This window comes from Ochotona curzoniae, unplaced genomic scaffold (assembly GCF_017591425.1).
Source record: "Ochotona curzoniae isolate NIBS_2020 unplaced genomic scaffold, NIBS_Ocur_1.0 contig_883, whole genome shotgun sequence".
Classification (NCBI taxonomy): domain Eukaryota; kingdom Metazoa; phylum Chordata; class Mammalia; order Lagomorpha; family Ochotonidae; genus Ochotona; species Ochotona curzoniae.
In genome coordinates this window covers 16,837,265-16,854,450 of record NW_024466599.1, presented here as the reverse complement: position 1 = coordinate 16,854,450, position 17,186 = coordinate 16,837,265, and the positions used below count along the sequence as shown (strand labels likewise).

General features: G+C 59.3%; 1 protein-coding gene across 1 annotated transcript in view; it reads left to right on the top strand.

Annotated features, from left to right (window-relative positions):
- The window catches only part of ADCY3 (adenylate cyclase 3), a 79,076-nt gene that overhangs the window by 59,681 nt on the left and 2,209 nt on the right, over positions 1 to 17,186 (top strand). Inside the window, exons 4-19 of the mRNA XM_040992921.1 lie at positions 6,574 to 6,704; positions 7,163 to 7,274; positions 7,379 to 7,506; positions 8,274 to 8,432; positions 8,989 to 9,166; positions 10,177 to 10,305; positions 10,579 to 10,721; positions 10,856 to 11,017; positions 12,098 to 12,185; positions 12,853 to 12,969; positions 14,139 to 14,398; positions 14,630 to 14,695; positions 15,369 to 15,450; positions 16,131 to 16,289; positions 16,487 to 16,633; positions 17,013 to 17,132. Of these exons, the coding sequence (XP_040848855.1) occupies positions 6,574 to 6,704; positions 7,163 to 7,274; positions 7,379 to 7,506; positions 8,274 to 8,432; positions 8,989 to 9,166; positions 10,177 to 10,305; positions 10,579 to 10,721; positions 10,856 to 11,017; positions 12,098 to 12,185; positions 12,853 to 12,969; positions 14,139 to 14,398; positions 14,630 to 14,695; positions 15,369 to 15,450; positions 16,131 to 16,289; positions 16,487 to 16,633; positions 17,013 to 17,132 (2,181 nt within the window). The remainder of the gene's footprint in view (positions 1 to 6,573; positions 6,705 to 7,162; positions 7,275 to 7,378; positions 7,507 to 8,273; positions 8,433 to 8,988; positions 9,167 to 10,176; positions 10,306 to 10,578; positions 10,722 to 10,855; positions 11,018 to 12,097; positions 12,186 to 12,852; positions 12,970 to 14,138; positions 14,399 to 14,629; positions 14,696 to 15,368; positions 15,451 to 16,130; positions 16,290 to 16,486; positions 16,634 to 17,012; positions 17,133 to 17,186) is intronic.

Sequence of the window (17,186 nt, the reverse complement as noted above, 5' to 3'; positions counted from 1 at the left end):
ACAGGGTGCTAGAGTCCAGGAGACCTGGTAGGGACCACGCCTGGGGTGTTCCTGCCCATCACGTGACCCTGCTACGTCACAGCAAGGGAGGCACATGGCATAGATGGATGTGGGGAACGGGGCAGCGGGGGTGGGCAAGACAGGATGGAGGACAGAGGGGCGGTCCACAGGCAGTTCGAAAATTTTCTTGAAAGTGTTTGGAGTCAGGGTTACAAACATGGCGGATGTGGATTATGGATTCTGGCGTGGCTTTTCTACAAGACAGAAGGGAACTGGTGGACATTTGGTGGTGGACAGGAAGTGATGGGAATGAGAACAGGTAGAGATGGAGGTTAGTGAGGAGCAAGTTAACTTATGCACCTGCACCCCTTGGTGGTGCAATGTGTCGTGTCGGTGGTGGTGATGGAGCATGCTGCTGGGATGGGCAGTCTTTTTGTTGTTGTTGTTGTTTGTTTGTTTTAAAGATTAATTTATTGGGAAGTCAAAGTCACAGAGAGTATGAAAGACTGATGTTCCATCTGCTGGTTCACTCCCCCAAATGGCTGCAATGATCAGGGCTGAGTCAATCCAAAGCCAGGAGCTTCCATGTGGAGCAGAGGCTGAAGAACTTGAGCCATCTTCCACTGCTTTCCCAGGCCATAAGTAGGAGGTTGGATTGGAAAGTGGAGCAGCCAGGACAGGAACCAGCACCCATATGGAATGTCGGCTCCATAGGCAGAGGATTAGCCTGTTACACCACTGTGCTAGCCACATGGACAGACTTCATTGCAGGAAGGTCTCTTCTTGTGTGGGAGACTTGGAGTCAGGAGGGCAGTCAGAGTGTTTGGGGAAGGGGCTGGCATGGCAGCTGTGCCTGTGGAGAGGAAAGGAAGGTGGGTATTTGGAGAGAGCACTGGGCAGATTTGCTGCTTCGCTGGGAGGTGGTGTCCCGGGCAGACCCTGCGCTCTCATACTTATGGTGATATTGAACTGCTGCTTCGGGGCCACGATCAGAAGCAGGTGGGGGGTGCTTCCACTGCCCACCACACAGGGGACCTTCGCCCAGGGCTGGGGCAGCTCCTCCTTGCCCCTAAGGGCTGACACATGAGCTGTACTCAGCTGGGGCAGTGTTGTCCCACACAGGAGCCACAAGCCATTGGCAGCTGCTAAAATTCATTAGGCTTGAAAATTCGGTTTCCTAGTTGTACCAGACACACAAAGTCACACGCAGACAGCGGCCTGCACGCTGGACCTCACCAGAGCCTTCTGTGACAGTGGAAAGTTCTGAAAGCGCTGTTCTGGAGGGTAATGGCTTGCCCCTGGGGCCGCGGCTCCTGGTGGACAGCTCATTATCTCAGCAGACCTCTGAGGAGCAGCTGCTCTGTGCCAAGTCCTCCTGCTGAGGGCTCCAGACGCCACCCACGTGGCCATCTTTGGGCCCTGGGGGCTGTCTCCTAGGATGGCAGTCCCCTTGGCCTGCCCAGGGGCCCCTTTCTGTGCGGGCTGCCTGGAAGGAGCACATGCCCAGAGTCCCCGTGCCTTCCCTGACTGGATGAGTGATCTGATGTGGCCTGGAGGTGGCTTATCAGTTGGCCAGCCTGAGTCCTGCGTAGCCCTGCTCATCTTGGGCCCTTTCCTGAAGGCTCTAGGGACCCAGGCCAGTGCCTGTTCTCATGCCAGAGGGTCGCTAGTAAGCTACACTACATTCTGAGTTGAGTGGCTCCTTTTCCCTCTGAATCCCCACAGCCAAACACTCCTGCGTCAGGAGACCTGTCACTCATGATGTGACCTGGCCACCCCGCCCGTCCAGGGTGTGGCTACCTTTGACCTTTCCAGGATTTAGTGCAGGGAATGGCTAGGAGGCCCCAGGACTGTCCTGTGTATGACAGGCTGTGGCCATGACTGCGTCTCACTGCTGTGGTCCTCCCATCGGGGAGGAGGGGCTGGGAGCCTCTGACCTCACAGGAGGCCCAGCCCTCCTGTTCCTGCCCGTGGCCTCTGCCCAGCTGAGCAGGCCAGTGTGCCCACCCTGGTGGAGTCAAGTGACTGTTGGCTTCCGAACAGCCTGGAAGCCTCCCCCCACCCCACACATCTGGATGAACTGGGACCAGGGCAGAAAGGCATGCGGAGCAGCTGTTGGTCTGCTCACAGCCTGTGACCAGTTGCCATGACGCGTACTGTTAGTGTGTATGTGGTCATATGTGTGCTCACCACCCCGCAGAGTTCACATACATGTCTGTCTCAGACACTGCCAGCATGCTCGTTGTCCACCCCGCTGCGTGCACCACACACAGCCCAGGCCACGTGGGGTGCGGGCCTTTTGCTCCCCTCTCCCTTGCATGCATGTAGCTTCTCCCCCAAATCCCTCCGACTGCCACTTGCTGTAATTAACTTCTGGATGCCTCAGCAGCAGCGCAGCAGTGTCACCACCTGAGCCCTGGGGAGCTGGGCTGTCCTCCTTCTGTCTCAGTGCCGAGCCGTGAGTCACTGCTGAGCAGGGAGCTGCAGCCTGGCAGAGGCCACGCGGGCTGCACCAACCTTGCTGCCCACGCTCTGCTCTCGCCCATGACCCGCAGTTCGCCACCTTCAGGGCAGCCCCACCTCTCCCCGAGGGCCTGGAGAACAAGCCTCCCCTCTTAGAAGGCAACCGTGTTCCCTGCAGCCCCCCTCCCTCCCTCCTTAGCATTCTGCCCCCAGGAGCCCCCGGCCTGCCAGGCTGGAACCCAGGCCCTCCCTTCCCAAGTTCCTGGCCTCACTGTGGTTTTCTCCCTGTGATGGCACGGGGCAGCTGGAGCTGAGGACAGCATGACGTCGCACTGCCATGTAGCTCTTCTTGCACATGTGTTTTTTTTTTTTTTTACTTTTTTGTAAAGATCTATTTATTTTTATTGGAAAGTCAGTGGAAAGTCGGATATACAGAGAGGAGAGACAGAAAGGAACATCTTTCGTCCGATGATTCACTCCCCAAGTGAGCGCAACGGCTGGAGCTGAACCAATCCAAAGCTAGGATCCAGAAACTTCTTCTGGGTCTCTCACATGGGTGCAGGGTCCCAAGGCTTTGGGCCGTCCTTGACTGCTTTCCCAGGCCACAAGCAGGGAGCTGGATGGGAAGTGGGGCTGCCAGGATTAGAACCAGCACCCATATGGGATCTAGATGCATGCAAGGCGAGGACTTTAGCCACTAGGCTACCATGCTGGGCCCTTTTTTTTCACTTCCTCTGGATTGTTTCTTCAGCTAAATTCACAGAGGAATCACTAATGGGTCGAAAGCTGGGAGCATTCTTAGGATTCCTCAGACATACAGCTGCTGTTTTTGGAAGAGTAATTGTCTTGGTGCTGGGGAGACCCAGCTGCGTCCAGCAGATTCAGTCCCCTGAGCCATGCTGGGATGTTCTGGGGGCCCCTCTACCAACACCCCCCGTTAGACCCACCAAGCAGCTGCACCTGGACCCCTGCCACCTTCCTTCCCCAAACACATGTGACAGAACTTGAGGTCTTCACTGCCCGCTGCGTCCCTTGTCTCCTTGAACCCGTGCACACCAGAGGGTCTTTGCTTCAGTGTGCCCCCCCACAGCTTCCTGCTCTCCCCACTTTTAGCCTGTCGGCTCCCCCATGCTCACCCTCCCTTCCATGGGTGCCCGCTTCAGTAAGACCTGCCTTGTGGTAGAATGACTTCAAGTGGACTGTCTGCCCTCTGAGCCTTGTAGGGTTGACTGCAAGACCTCCATAAGCCAGGTGTGTCTTTTGGGAGCCCTAATTTATAACCTTTATTATTATTCTTAAGTTGGATAGTTCTTGATTTCCTAGCCTCATATATTTCTCTTAAAAATTGAGGTGATGGAACAACCCTAATGCAAAAAGGGGATTCCCCACCCCCATGTCAACCTTGCAGCCTCAGCATGGGTGCCAGGCCTTCCCAGGCACCTGCTAAAGGGCCTTGGGGCTGCCCCAGGCTAGTGCCAGGCTGGCTGTCAGCCCTGAAGCCCCAGGTCCTGCCAGGAGGAAGCAGGGGGTGGGCTCCACCTGAGGAGGAGCCGGCTTTTGGAGTGGAAACTGGAATTGTGGGAAGAGGCCCGGAGCACTTGGTGGGACTGGGTTGGCTTCTGCTGGCCCCCTGCAGCCAGGGAGCCCAGAAAGGCTTTTCTGGAGGGAGGGAGGGAGGAAGGAAGGGAGGGTGGGCTGAGGTGGACAGGACGGAGCAAGCCGTGAGGACACTGAATGCTGGGACATGCTGAGACCCATGCCTCACATCCTGCCCTTTGTTCCTCACCCACTCTCCGTGAGTAGCACTCAGACTGATCATGTAGGTATGGGGAGCAGAGCTAAGGATGAAAGGAAGGCAGCATCGGGCTGTGCATCAGCCTGTGCCCACTGGGAAGTCTGGCCCTGCAGAGCCACAGTGACCCGCAGAGTGGGCTCCAGCCTCGTCTTGCTGCAGCCCCTGCTGCCCCCATGACCTTGGCAACACTTGGCATGCTGCCTCTTGTCACCAGCAGCAGAAACATCCAACCTGTTGCAGCTGCCAGCACTGGTCTGAGAGCTTCAGGACCGGTTGTGAGTTGCCCAGTCCTGTCCAGGAAACAAGGCCCCAGGGAGTTTAGGGACTTACCTGATAGCATGGCAGATACAAGCAGGGCTGGGGTCCGAGCCAGGCCATGGAGCCTCCTGTATACTGTGGGTACACACTCGGCCAGCCAGGCTGGAACTGCAGGGATGCTTGACAGAGAGAAGTCACAGGCCCCATGCTCATGGTTGCCCACCTATGTCAGACCCTTGGCCCCTGCCCACTCCCAGCCATCCTATAGGCCAAGCTGAGCTGCAGGGTCCATCTCTGGGTTTCCTGGTAAGCCTTCACAGAGGCTGTTTTTCTTCATGGCATCCTTAACTGGGGTGGGGAGGGGGTCCAAGCTCCGCCTACACCCATCCCTTTGTTTGGCCTCCTCTTTGTTTGGGTGAGGCAGGGTGTCAAGCACTAGGGTCATTGAGTTAGATGCACCTGCTGGGCTCATGGCATGCCAGAGTGGCTTTGGCTTTTTGTTGCTGGGCTCTGGTAATGCTACAGTGAGGTGTTTGGCAGTGGAAGTGGGAGAAGCAGAGAAGAAGCAGCGGAAGTGTTCCGGACCCAGGGTGCTGGGCAGAAGGCACCCTCAGTGTCCTACCCAATGATTGACTACAAAAAAGAGTTAATTTATCTCTCACAAATCCACAGAGCCCGGGAAGCCAGGGCCCCACGGGCCATGGACAGCACCAGGGGGACAGGCAGGGCCGTCCTTGCAGCGGAGCCACTTCTGCAGGAGGGGAGGTCTCTGGACCTCTTGGCAGCCCCTCCTGGAGGATGGGACTTGAACCTGTGCCTCCATGCATGTGCAGGGCAGGTCTCTCTGCCTTCCCTGGGCCCGTGGGACACGGCAGAGCAGGAGCAGCATAGCCTGCCTTTCCTTCCACAGGCCTTGGCAGGGGGACAAGGTCCCCACAGCCTGGGACCTGCAGTCTGGCTATACCTGCATACCAAGGACCAGACACTGGCTCCTGGTATTGCTCCCGTGGCTGCTGGGATTTGCACACTGGGCCCTGAGCTCCCCGCCCGTCACCTCTCACCCTTCAGCATCTGACACCATGCCACTCAGCCCCCACTTCTCCCAGGCTGGCCTGGCGTTCCTTGCCTCCCCTCCTTCATTTAATTTCCTTAGGATCTCCCTCAGTGCAGCCCTTCCCCAGGTGCCATGCTCCCTGCCCTCTCCCAGCGGGCAGCCCTGGGCCCTCTCCGACTCTACCTTCCAGTCCTTTGTGTCCACAGCTCCCTTCTGGAATGCATGTGTGCCTGCCTGCCCACTGTCTGCCTGCCTACAGGGCATCCCCAAGCTCGCTCAGCCTCTGGGGATGCCTGCCTGCCGCATCCCCCAGATGCCCAAACAAGAGACTAAATATTTGTGGCTTTATGGGTCACACTGGGTCCGTTGCCACTGCTGCCCTTAACTGATGGAACTTGACAAGCCAGCGACACTCAGCGACTCTGTGAGGCTGAGTGCCGGATGCTTGGTGTGATGGGCAGCAGTCTGACTTGGTATCTCCCAGCCCCCCAGTCTGTGTACTCTGTGCCTGGCTCGTGAGCTGTGCCTCTATTTCTGCCCCTTGCGGGTCTGAAGCCACCAGGGACTCCATGTCATTCCCTTCTCGTGTTGCCCCTGGGTCCTTATGAGGTTGCTGGGAGCCCATAAGACCCCAAGCACTGGGGCACCTGTCACGTGGCACTCGTGGTCTATCACAGGTCTTGGCTCAAGAAACATGTGGATTTCAGGGGTGACTACCCTGTCCAAGGCCATGGCTTGGATGACCTGGAGGTGGCCACGTTGCTCCTGCCCTCTGTGGTTCCCTGGGCAGGGCCTACCTGCTGAGCACAGCCACGGAGCAGGGCCTCTCAGAAGGACTGGCTGGTTCCTCAGCTGAGCTGCCAGTGTGGGCCTCGGGACCCGGGTGATATCTCATGCCAGGTTGTGGGGTTTCCTTCCGGAACGTGTGAGCTGGCCTCTGCAGAAGGCAGGGACCTCCTTCCTGGTAACGCCCTGCCTTCTGCTCCTCTCTCCCCACCCCCAGGAGAACCTCATGCTCTCCATCCTGCCCAAGCACGTGGCCGATGAGATGCTCAAGGACATGAAGAAGGACGAGAGCCAGAAGGACCAGCAGCAGTTCAACACCATGTACATGTACCGCCACGAGAATGTCAGGTGCAACGGGCAGCCGGGGGTTCGAGGCTCAGCGGGGGCTGCCGAGGTGGTGAGGTTTGAGGGGTTCCCTAGGAACCCTGACCCTGGCCTCAGCTCCTCTGTGCAGTGACTCAGCTGGTAGGTGTCAGCACAGAGAGGATGTAGGCTAATGGCTCTGGCCACATCCCTCCGAGCAGGGCAGGACTGCCGGGCCTCTGAGGCTACAACCTTGAGCTCCGATTCCAGGAACTTGGCCATCTTCAGCCTGGAGATGGGGTGGGGCTGGGAAGGAGGGACGGAGGTCTGGGAGGTCTGCATAGGGCACTTGTGCAAAGGGTGGGCTGCGCTGTCAGAGCCATGAGTCTGGGGTCTTACTGCTCTGGGCCCTGCGGGGTGGGCAGCTTGAGCCAAGGCTGCCGCCTCCGCCCCCATGGGGCAGGGGACGGCAAGCTCACTGCCCGCCACTGTTGGCCCCACAGCATCCTCTTCGCAGACATCGTGGGCTTCACACAGCTGTCCTCCGCCTGCAGCGCCCAGGAGCTTGTGAAGCTGCTCAATGAGCTCTTTGCGCGCTTTGACAAGCTGGCCGCGGTGAGTCTCCATCTACCCCGCCCCTTGGCATCACTCCCATCTGACCCTGGCCCCTCCTGGTGGCCTCTGGAGGGACTCAGGTGCTGTGCACCCTGCCCTTGCAGAAATACCACCAGCTACGCATCAAGATCCTGGGTGACTGCTACTACTGCATCTGCGGCCTGCCCGACTACCGGGAGGACCACGCTGTCTGCTCCATCCTCATGGGGCTAGCCATGGTGGAGGCCATCTCGTAAGCCGCCCTGGAGGGGCGGGGGATGGGGGAAGCTGCCCTGGGCTCTGGGCCAGGCTCTGTCGCTGCCAGGGTCAGGTGTGGAGGTCGTCCTGTGTCAGTGGCTGCTGAGCTCACGGGACACCAGACACTTCAGTTGCTCCTGCTGGGTATGGCCAGTGTAACCCTTCCTCCCTCTCCTTGCCCTTGCTGCCACTGCTACAGGTGGGCTTGGTGAGCCCCACAAAGGTGGTCCGTTAAGTCTCCTGTGGCAGCCAGCAGTGAAGGGGCAAGGGAAACAATTGGGACCATCTTACCCCATCTCGGGATTAGACCCCTCTGCCTGTGGCCCGGAAGGAGATCCATGCTGTCTTGACCCCCGAGAAGCTATGTCCTGTGCCCATCTGCCGATCAGGCGCGTTGTTGCATTTCTCTTGCATATTGGTGCTCCCTAAGGAGCTCCCAGAGCTTGTTGCTCTGTCATGCTGGGCACATACCAGGTGGCCATTGTGCCAAGAAGTTAATGACTGCAAAAGGGAGACTGCAGGTCCCTCGACGAGAGCCCCTCTGCCTCACCGCCCCCTCACACCCCTGCCCCTGTGATGGGGGAACCTGGGTCGGCCTCCCTCCAGGGTCCATAGCTCAAATGCATACCAGAAGGGGGCTGAAAGGGCCAGGTACTTGACCCAAGCACATGCCCACCTGGAGGGACTCCTCAAACAAGGGAGGGGACAGCCACCTGCCAAGGGGCTCTGTGCTGACCCCTTCCTGCTGTGTGTGCCTGGCAGGTACGTGCGGGAAAAGACCAAGACCGGGGTGGACATGCGCGTAGGGGTGCACACGGGCACCGTGCTGGGGGGTGTCCTGGGTCAGAAGCGCTGGCAGTATGACGTGTGGTCCACTGATGTCACTGTGGCCAATAAGATGGAAGCCGGTGGCATCCCTGGGTGAGTGTTCCTTCTGGGCGGTGAGTCAGAAGGCCTGGGAACCAGGGGTGGGGCCACCCTCCCTCGCTACCCTCAGACAAGGCACCTCCAGGGCAGTTGCCCCTCCTGCCTCCAATCTGAGGTGCCTGGGATCCCTGGTCTGGGGTCTGGCACTTGTGGGGTGCCACAGCCTCCCTGGGAGTGTCCTTAATGGTCATGGTTGACTGCAGGCCAAGAGGCAGCCCCATGTATGTACATTGCACTTCACTGGCCAGCCAGGCTGGCTGACTGCTGAGTGGGGCTGCAGCGCCTCCCTTCCAGGGCAGCTGGGTTCTGTAACCCCTGGGGTTGCAACTGGAAATCCTGTGAGGTGAACACTTGGACTATGGAGTTCAAGGTCAGAGCAGACATAGGTCCTTGACCTCACTGGGTGTCCCAGGAGCCTCCTGCCTCAGGAGGGCTGAGAGGGGAGCAGGTGCCTTGCCTCCTGCCTGCTGGTCAGGGACAGGACGGGCCTCTTGCAGCCTCTGCCCACGGGCCTGGGCCGGGGCTCAGGGCTCCCTCGCTGTGCCCACAGGCGTGTGCATATCTCCCAGAGTACCCTGGACTGTCTGAAGGGAGAGTTCGACGTGGAGCCAGGCGACGGGGGCAGCCGCTGTGACTACCTGGAGGAGAAGGGCATTGAGACCTACCTCATCATCGCCTCCAAGCCTGAGGTGAAGAAGACAGCCGCCCAAAACGGCCTTAATGGCTCGGTGAGTCACTGAACCCCGGGGTGCCTGCCACAAACCTGATTCCAGAGCAGTGAGGGGGCGGTGCCTCCTGGGAGTCGGGGGGAGCAGCTGGTTTCTGGGGGAGCTGGAAGTGCGATCATGGCAGGATGGCACCCAGGTGGCTGCTGGTGCCTCAAGTCACATGAGAAGGGTCTGGAAGCAGCTGGGAGGGTGATGTGCAGGAGGGTACCAGGCCGGTGGGCAGGAAACACAGCGGGAACAGGCTGGTGTCAGATGCGCCCACTGGCTTGGTCTTTGTGGGGGGTTCTCCAGAGTCCCAGCTTTCCTGCCCACTGCCCCAGCAACCTCCTCCCCTGCACGCCTCCTGGCTCGAGTCCACGCACCTGTCCCCGGCCGTGGCAGCTGTGCACGGGAATTCTGCTCCCAGTTGGCTGCATGATTTGCTCCTTCCTGTGTTTACGACAGTGACCCCTGACCTCACCGCCCCTTTCAGCTGGCCTTGCCCACATCCGGCTTCTCCTCAGGGCTAGTTCACTCGTGCTCTACCTGTGTGCCTTATGTCACCTGCCCCTGCGTACTGTGTGTCCCAGTGGGATTCCGCCCCTTCTCTTGCACTTGTGTGGGACTCTGGCCCTTCATCCCCAGGAGGTGGGCTGGTTCTTGTCACCTGGTGAAGGAAGCCAGGAAGCATTTCCCTGCAGCGTGGTTTTTAACCTGTGACTCCCTGCTCTTTGGGGAGAAGGGTCTATGGCGTTCTCAGACGGGCAGAAGATAGTGGGGGCCCACACCCAAAAGGCCTCTGTGAATCTGCTCCCCAATTATTGCTGTGGGAGACGAGTCTAGTGTTTGGGTCGTTCTCTGCTTAGGAAATGTAAACTAACTGTGGCCACTGGTTGGAAGAGGAGAGCATTGCAGGGCGAGGGGTGGACAGTGAGGGGCCTGGGCCAGCGGGGCTCCTGGAGGCCTGGTGGGAGGCGCTGCCTGAGGCCACTCTTCCCTAACCGCCCCCCCCCGCCACCGACTCCCGGCAGGCACTGCCCAATGGGGCCCCGGCTTCCCCACAGCCCAGCTCCCCTGCCCTCATCGAGACCAAGGAGCCCAGTGGGAGCGGCCATGCCAGCGGCTCCACGTCGGAGGAGCCTGAGCAACAGGAGGCGCAGGTGTGTGCAGGACTGGGTCCCGCCAGCTCCCGGCAGCCCTGCCCATGGTGGCTGTGCAGGCCCAGCTGGCCTGAGTGCTGTGCACAGTACCCAACTCTGCCTGCCCTTCCTCCCTCCTCCTACTTGCTCCCCGCAGCAGTGTCATCCCAGGCCCTAGAAGACAGGGCAGGACCGAGGCCTACGGGCCGCACTGGGAGCTGCTTGCAAGCAAGAGGGCTCAGTCCCACCCTCCGCTGCCCCACCAACCATGTCCTTCCTTGGCTCGGCTTCCAGGCTGACAACCCCTCATTCCCCAACCCTCGCCGAAGGCTGCGCCTTCAGGACCTGGCTGACCGTGTGGTGGACGCCTCTGAGGACGAACACGAGCTCAACCAGCTGCTCAATGAGGCCCTGCTGGAGCGCGAATCGGCACAGGTGTACGCGGCCCTACCCTGTGGGCCTGGAGGGATGGGGAGAGGGGGGCCAAGATGTACATGGGCCCTCCCAGGCCTGGGGGAAGGAAATGCATGGCTGCAGGGAAAAAGGTCAGGCTGGGCTCACTTTCCCGCAGGGTCAAGAAGAGAAACACTTTCCTGCTAACCATGAGGTTCATGGACCCCGAGCTGGAGTCCCGCTACTCGGAGGAAAAGGAGAAGCAGAGTGGGGCCGCCTTCAGCTGCTCCTGCGTGGTGCTGCTGTGCACAGCCCTTGTGGAAATCCTCATTGACCCCTGGTGAGGGGGCAGCAGGGGTGGCCTGCGCTTGCCCTTGCTCGGTCAGGGGTGCCCATTAAAAACAGGGGTGTGGAGGCTGGTGCAGGTGACAGGTTGGTGGGCGGGGGAGGGTGCTCAACTCAGGTGCTGGACCCGGCCCCAGGGCAGGTCACTCCTGGGCTCACGGATGCCAAGACTGCTTCCTGTGGGCTCCGTACTACTGCTTGCCCACACACCATGGGCACTAAGGGTGAAAATCTGCCACATGGCTCAGTAAGGCCACTGTCCCCATGCTGGGAACAGACAATGTTCTGGGTGGTGCCAGCAAGTCCAGCAGGCATGAGGGTAAGGGTGGAGCTCTGTGCCCCACTTGGTGGCAGATGGGGGATCCTGGCCATTGTGCTGTGATGAGAGCCGAGTGGAGACATCCACCAGCTCTGAGCCCCCAGTGCCCCGCAGGTGGGTAAGGCAGGCAGGGAAGAGAGGTGCCAAGCTGGGATGTGGGAGGCAGCAGGACACCCACTCTCGGGGGATGCCTCTGCAGGGTAGAGACATACAGGGCTGCAGGGGTGGGTGAGAGCTGAGCTGTGCCCCTGAGGAGTTGGGAAGGGGCAACAGCAATGGACATAAGGACATAAGGATCCTTACAGCCATTTGGGGGCAGGCTCCTGGGAAGACAGGCTGGCGTCCACACATCCCCTGCTGGCCTTGGAGGCCCAGTTTCCCCAAGGGGCTCGGTGGGGACAGCAAGGGCCTGGGTGTCGCTGCCTGCCTGGCTCCAGGCGCTTCTCACTGCTCATTCCCAAGAATTTCTTCCCAGGCATCTGTGACCCTCCCTGGCCCGGCCAGGTCCCAGTGGACGGCTGCAGCCTGGGTGACCCATTCCCAGGCCCTACCCTCAGCTGGTGTCCGCCCCCTGCCCTGCCCAGCTAGGGCCTGTTGGCCATGGCCTATGCAGGCATAGTTAGCGACCTCCCTGGCACCCCCTGGTACATTCTGGGTACAGGCCCCCCCCCCCGTCCTCTCTCCACATGCCCTGGGCCTCTCCCTGAGGCTCACTGCCCCTTTGGGCCCTCCCCAGTCTTTACCTCTCTGTCACAGGCTGATGACAAATTATGTGACCTTCGTGGTGGGGGAGATCCTGCTCCTGTTGCTGACCATCTGCTCGCTGGCTGCCATCTTCCCCCGGGTGAGGACCGCTGTCTGTGGGCAGCACCCCCTTAGTGGCTAAGTCCTGAGGAGTTGGGTCTCCTGTCCAGTCCTGATAGACACACCATCACCTGTTTGGATGGGCCAAGCATTCTGTGCCCACTGCCTAGGCGTGGTACTCCCGGCTCTGGGATGGTGGGGAGTGGGAGAGCTGGGGATGAAGTAGCATGGTGCTGGAGCTTGGAACAGGAACCTCAGTGTGAAATATGGGGCGCCCCAGCCCGAAGGTGGCCTGAGCCAGCTGTCGTTGCACCCTGAAAGCCACACTGAAGGGCAGTGGAGTGCTGGCCAGGGTTTCTGTTCTGAATGCCAAGGGAGAGGCAGGGTTCCACAGGAAGGATCCAGCAGGTGATTTGCATGGCCCAGGGAAGTAGGGGTGGCCATGAGCTCTGGCCCTGCCTGGCCTCACCCTCGAGGTCTGCACTGCCCACAGTGTCCTGGTGGCCACTCAGTTCACTCTGGAGGCCAGGGTCTTATGCAGACACCAGGACGCATATGTATTTCCCACCTGGGCCTCTCATGAGCAAACCCCACTTTTCCGTTCCTGAGACTTGGGTTAAGGGAGCAGCCTGAGTTGGTGGCGGTCAAGGGTGCAGGAGACAGGACCACTGGAGGCTCAGAGTCCCAGAAATCCCGCTGCCTTCCAGGCCTTCCCGAAGAAGCTTGTGGCCTTTTCCACGTGGATCGACCAGACCCGTTGGGCCAGGAATACCTGGGCCATGTTGGCCATCTTCATCTTGGTGATGGCGAATGTCGTGGACATGGTAAGCACCTGCCGAGCCTAGGCCCAGCTGTGCGGGGCTTCTGTGCCAGCAGCTTGAGCCTGCTGCTGTGCCACTTGGACCCTGAGCCTGTTGTGCTACCATGGGGAAGGGGGCTCTCCCTCAGCCAGGGGAGAGCCTGTTGTGTTCCCTGTGCTGTCTCCTGTCCCTCCCAAAGCGTCACACACACTGGCTCCTTTGAGTTTTGAACTGACCCTGGGAGATTGTGGTTGGGATCCAGTTTCACTGCTGATTCACTTGCTGTAGGGCAGCCTTGAGAACAGAAGTGGCTTCCTGACTCCTGGCTCACTGCGTGGGTGCAGTGGGACCATGAGGGCTGTGGGCCCCTCCTGTGTGGCCAAGTGGGCCCCAGAGACTAGCAATGTGGATACTCCTGCTGGGTTAGTAGAGAAGCTGGAGGTCCCGACAGGGGCAGCCAGGTGCTTTCCTGGGGAGAAATGAGTGGAGTTGGAAGCCAGGATAAAAGTGTTCAGAGCCTCCAGGCACAGCATGCACCCGTCGATCAGCTCCTGGGACACAGGAGTTCTCTCCAGGGCTGTCTGCAAAAAGTTATATCCTGTCAGCTGCAGCACAGGAATGAAATCAGCTCAACAGACTGGCAGTAGGCAGAGCTGCAGGGCTTGGAGTCCTGGAGCCCAGGACCAGCCAGAGCGAGCAGTCAGGCACTGCACAGCCGCTGCCCCTGGGACTCCCAGCATCAGCAGACAGCAGGGGATATGGGGGGCACTGTCACATCTAGAGGCCTGAGAAGTTCGGGGTTGGGGAGCTGCAGGCTTTGCACACAGGCAAGGGGAACTTGACTGAAGCTACAGTGGGCTAAATTCACGGTGCCCTTACTGCTGACCATGTCTGGCCAGCAGAGGGAGCAGTGCACAGGCTGTAGTGGGGGTAGCAGGGGAGACCTGAGACCTTTAGGAGAGGGAGGCTGAGTGGCCCCAGGGGAGGGGGAGAGGAGTATGGGAGCAAGGCCAGTCTCCCAGAGTCCATACACCCAGGGGCGGTACTACAAACAAGGCTTTGTGACCATGGCCGACTCTGGGTAGCATTCCCCATGCCTCTTGGGAGCCAGGAGGGCAGCCAGGGGAAGGGATGCTGCCCGGACCAGCTGTATCTGAGCATCTGCTCATCCCTTGCTTGTCACTGGCCTTCAGCTCAGCTGTCTGCAGTACTATGCGCTACCTGGCAACAGCACGGTGGCACTAGAGTCGGAGGGCGGCTGCCTGCAGAACCCCAAGTACTACAGCTATGTGGCCGTGCTGTCCCTCGTGGCCACCATCATGCTGGTGCAGGTCAGCCACATGGTGAAGCTCACGCTCATGCTGCTCATCACGGGCACCGTGGCTGCCATCAACCTGACTGCCTGGAGCCCTGTCTTTGATGAGTACGACCACAGGCGCTTTCAGGAGCACAGGTAAGGTCTACTCTCCCTACTCCCCTTCCCTTGCCCGAGTCCCTCGCCTACTTGAAGGTCATGGGCATGTGGGGAGGTGGCTTCCTGTCTGGGGGTTCCTTGCAAGGCCTGCATGGTGGGTGTTGTTGGGCTGTGACCTGAGGGTTGGGCCTCTCCATCTCCGAGGGTGGGAGACTAGGACACCACTGCCTTCTGTGCTTAGGGGGCCTGAATGAGCAGTTCTCTCCACAGCTTTCCCCTGGTGGCCTTGGAGAAGATGCAGGTGTTTGCCACTTCTGGGCTCAATGGTACTGACAGGTAAGGGCCTCTCTTCTAGGCCAAAAGGAAGACTGCCCCATGCTCTAGGAACTCACCATGCTAAAAGCCAGTGATTAGGGGAGTGGCCTGCTGTCTGTTAGAGATGTCCCAGCTATTGGTTTGCTTCCCGAATAGATACGACAGCCAGGGCTGACCCAGGCCCAGCTGGGACTCATGCCAGTGTGCTGATAAGAGCTGGTGTCACAGGCATGGCTTAATGTGCTGTGGTCCAGCACCAGCCCCTGGCACGTTTCTGAGCTGGGGAAGAGGAAGGAGTGTGGTGCAGATCTGGACATGTGGTTATGGTATGGGGGCAGAGGCAGGACTGCCAAGTGGGCAATAGGGGCCTGCCACCAGGATTTGTCCCTGTGGGGCCACGGGCCGCTCACTTCCCCAGGGAGGAGGGCACTGATGTACTTAAGGACGTACAAATTGTCATAGCAAAATACTTAAATTTGGGTAAAAGCAAATTGAGTCCAACGGTAACTCACAGAACATGGTGTGGAACTGTGTAGTAATGTAGGGCTGAGATCATGACCCCCTTGGGCTCCTGCCACCATGTGGGAGACGTGGGTCATGCCCTGGCTGCCGCTGTGGCTGTGTGCTCGCTCCTGAGGGGACAGGGCAGGACCTGACCAAGGAGGCGGCAGCGGCTCTCCTCTCTGCTTGGCAGGCTGCCCCTGATGCCCTCCAAATACTCCATGACAGCAATGGTGTTGGTCATGATGCTCAGCTTTTACTACTTCTCCCGACACGTGAGTGCCTGCTCGCACCCCCCCTCCCCCCGCTCCCGTGGCTGGTGCAGCCCCCAGTGCCTGAGGAATACTGGTTCCATGTCCTCGCCGTGGTGCAGGACTCTGGGCAAGCCACCATCTTCCTTGTAAACTTGCTTCTCCCTTAGCAGTATGAAGTTCTCTATCCTGTGATCCCCGGGAGGCTGAAGGTGGGGTTGTGGGGAGGGTGGGTGCTGTCCTGAAAGCATCAATCTGTATTCCCTGACTGGAGCGCGTGGCCCCTGCACTCACCCTGGCCAGAGGGGATCATGGTCACTGATGCACAGACTGCAGAGCCAGAAGAAACAGGGAAGAGAGCTCAAGTTGCTTGTTGGCTGAAAGGAAAAAAAGGGGGAGGATGGATGATGACTCAGGCGCCCCCTAGTGGTACAGAGGGGAAGTGCAGCTTCCACAAGGTACTTCTTGGCCAAGCTTGCTCTGTGGGGTTGGGAGGTTCCCACTGCTGCCACTGCACCCCCCCAGACCTGCAGCCACAGGGTCCGGGATGGCTCCCACACAGGAGGCCTCTTGGATCCTTGCTGTGAACAGAGGCAGAGATTCCTATGCAGCTGTCTGAGCCTGTCTTCCTGAAGGGAAGCTCTCCATCTGGTCCTCTGATGGCCAGTTCCCAGCACACACTGGGCCTCTTCCTATGCCTGCAGGTGGAAAAGCTAGCGCGGACCCTGTTCCTGTGGAAGATGGAAGTCCATGACCAGAAGGAACGTGTGAACGAGATGCGACGCTGGAACGAGGCCTTGGTCACCAACATGCTGCCCGAGCACGTGGCGCGCCACTTCCTGGGGTCCAAGAAGAGGGATGAGGTGAGGCTGTCCCAAGGCAGGGACAGACTTGACCTGACGGGCAGCTGTCCTGGGGCTCATCTGCCAGGCTTTTGTAAGGGGCGGCAGCATGGGTCCCAGCCACTCAGGGCTTCCTCCTCACTGCTGGAGAAGCTGCTCTGAGCAGGTCAGGCTGTCTTCAGCCAGCTGGTCCTCACGCTGCAGCCCTGCCTTGGCAGGAGCTGTACAGCCAGTCATATGACGAGATCGGGGTTATGTTCGCCTCGCTGCCCAACTTTGCTGACTTCTACACCGAGGAGAGCATCAACAACGGTGGCATTGAGTGCCTGCGCTTCCTCAATGAGATCATCTCTGACTTTGACTCCGTGAGTACCCGCCTCAGACCACAGCCTGGGCAGTCAGACAGCTGTGGTTACTCCAGACTGGAGCCATCTGCTGCTGCATGGGCAGAGAGGGGGAAGGAAAGTCACCTGAGTTCCCAGGGTTAACTGATCAACCAACACTCTCAAACTACATTTATTGAGTAACTTGTTTTGGATATGGGCTCAACAACCCCAAGGAGGTGCTGGCAAGTTCATCTCCAGGTTAAGGGTGTAGAAGTTTGTCCAGGTTCACAGGGCAGACTGGCAGGGGGATGAATAAGGCAGCATCTTGTGATGTTCTGGAGGGGGCCCTGTGGCAGGCACAGCTCTCCTGGCTTGATTCTGATGCTCTGTGGCAGTTCCTTTTCAATTCTGTCCTCAGCTCTTGGACAATCCCAAATTTCGGGTCATCACCAAGATCAAAACCATTGGCAGCACCTATATGGCGGCTTCAGGAGTCACGCCAGATGTCAACACCAATGGCTTCACTAGCTCCAATAAGGTGGGTTACTCCTCAGTGGTTTCCAGGGAGCCAGCAGGTCACAAGCAGCTGACG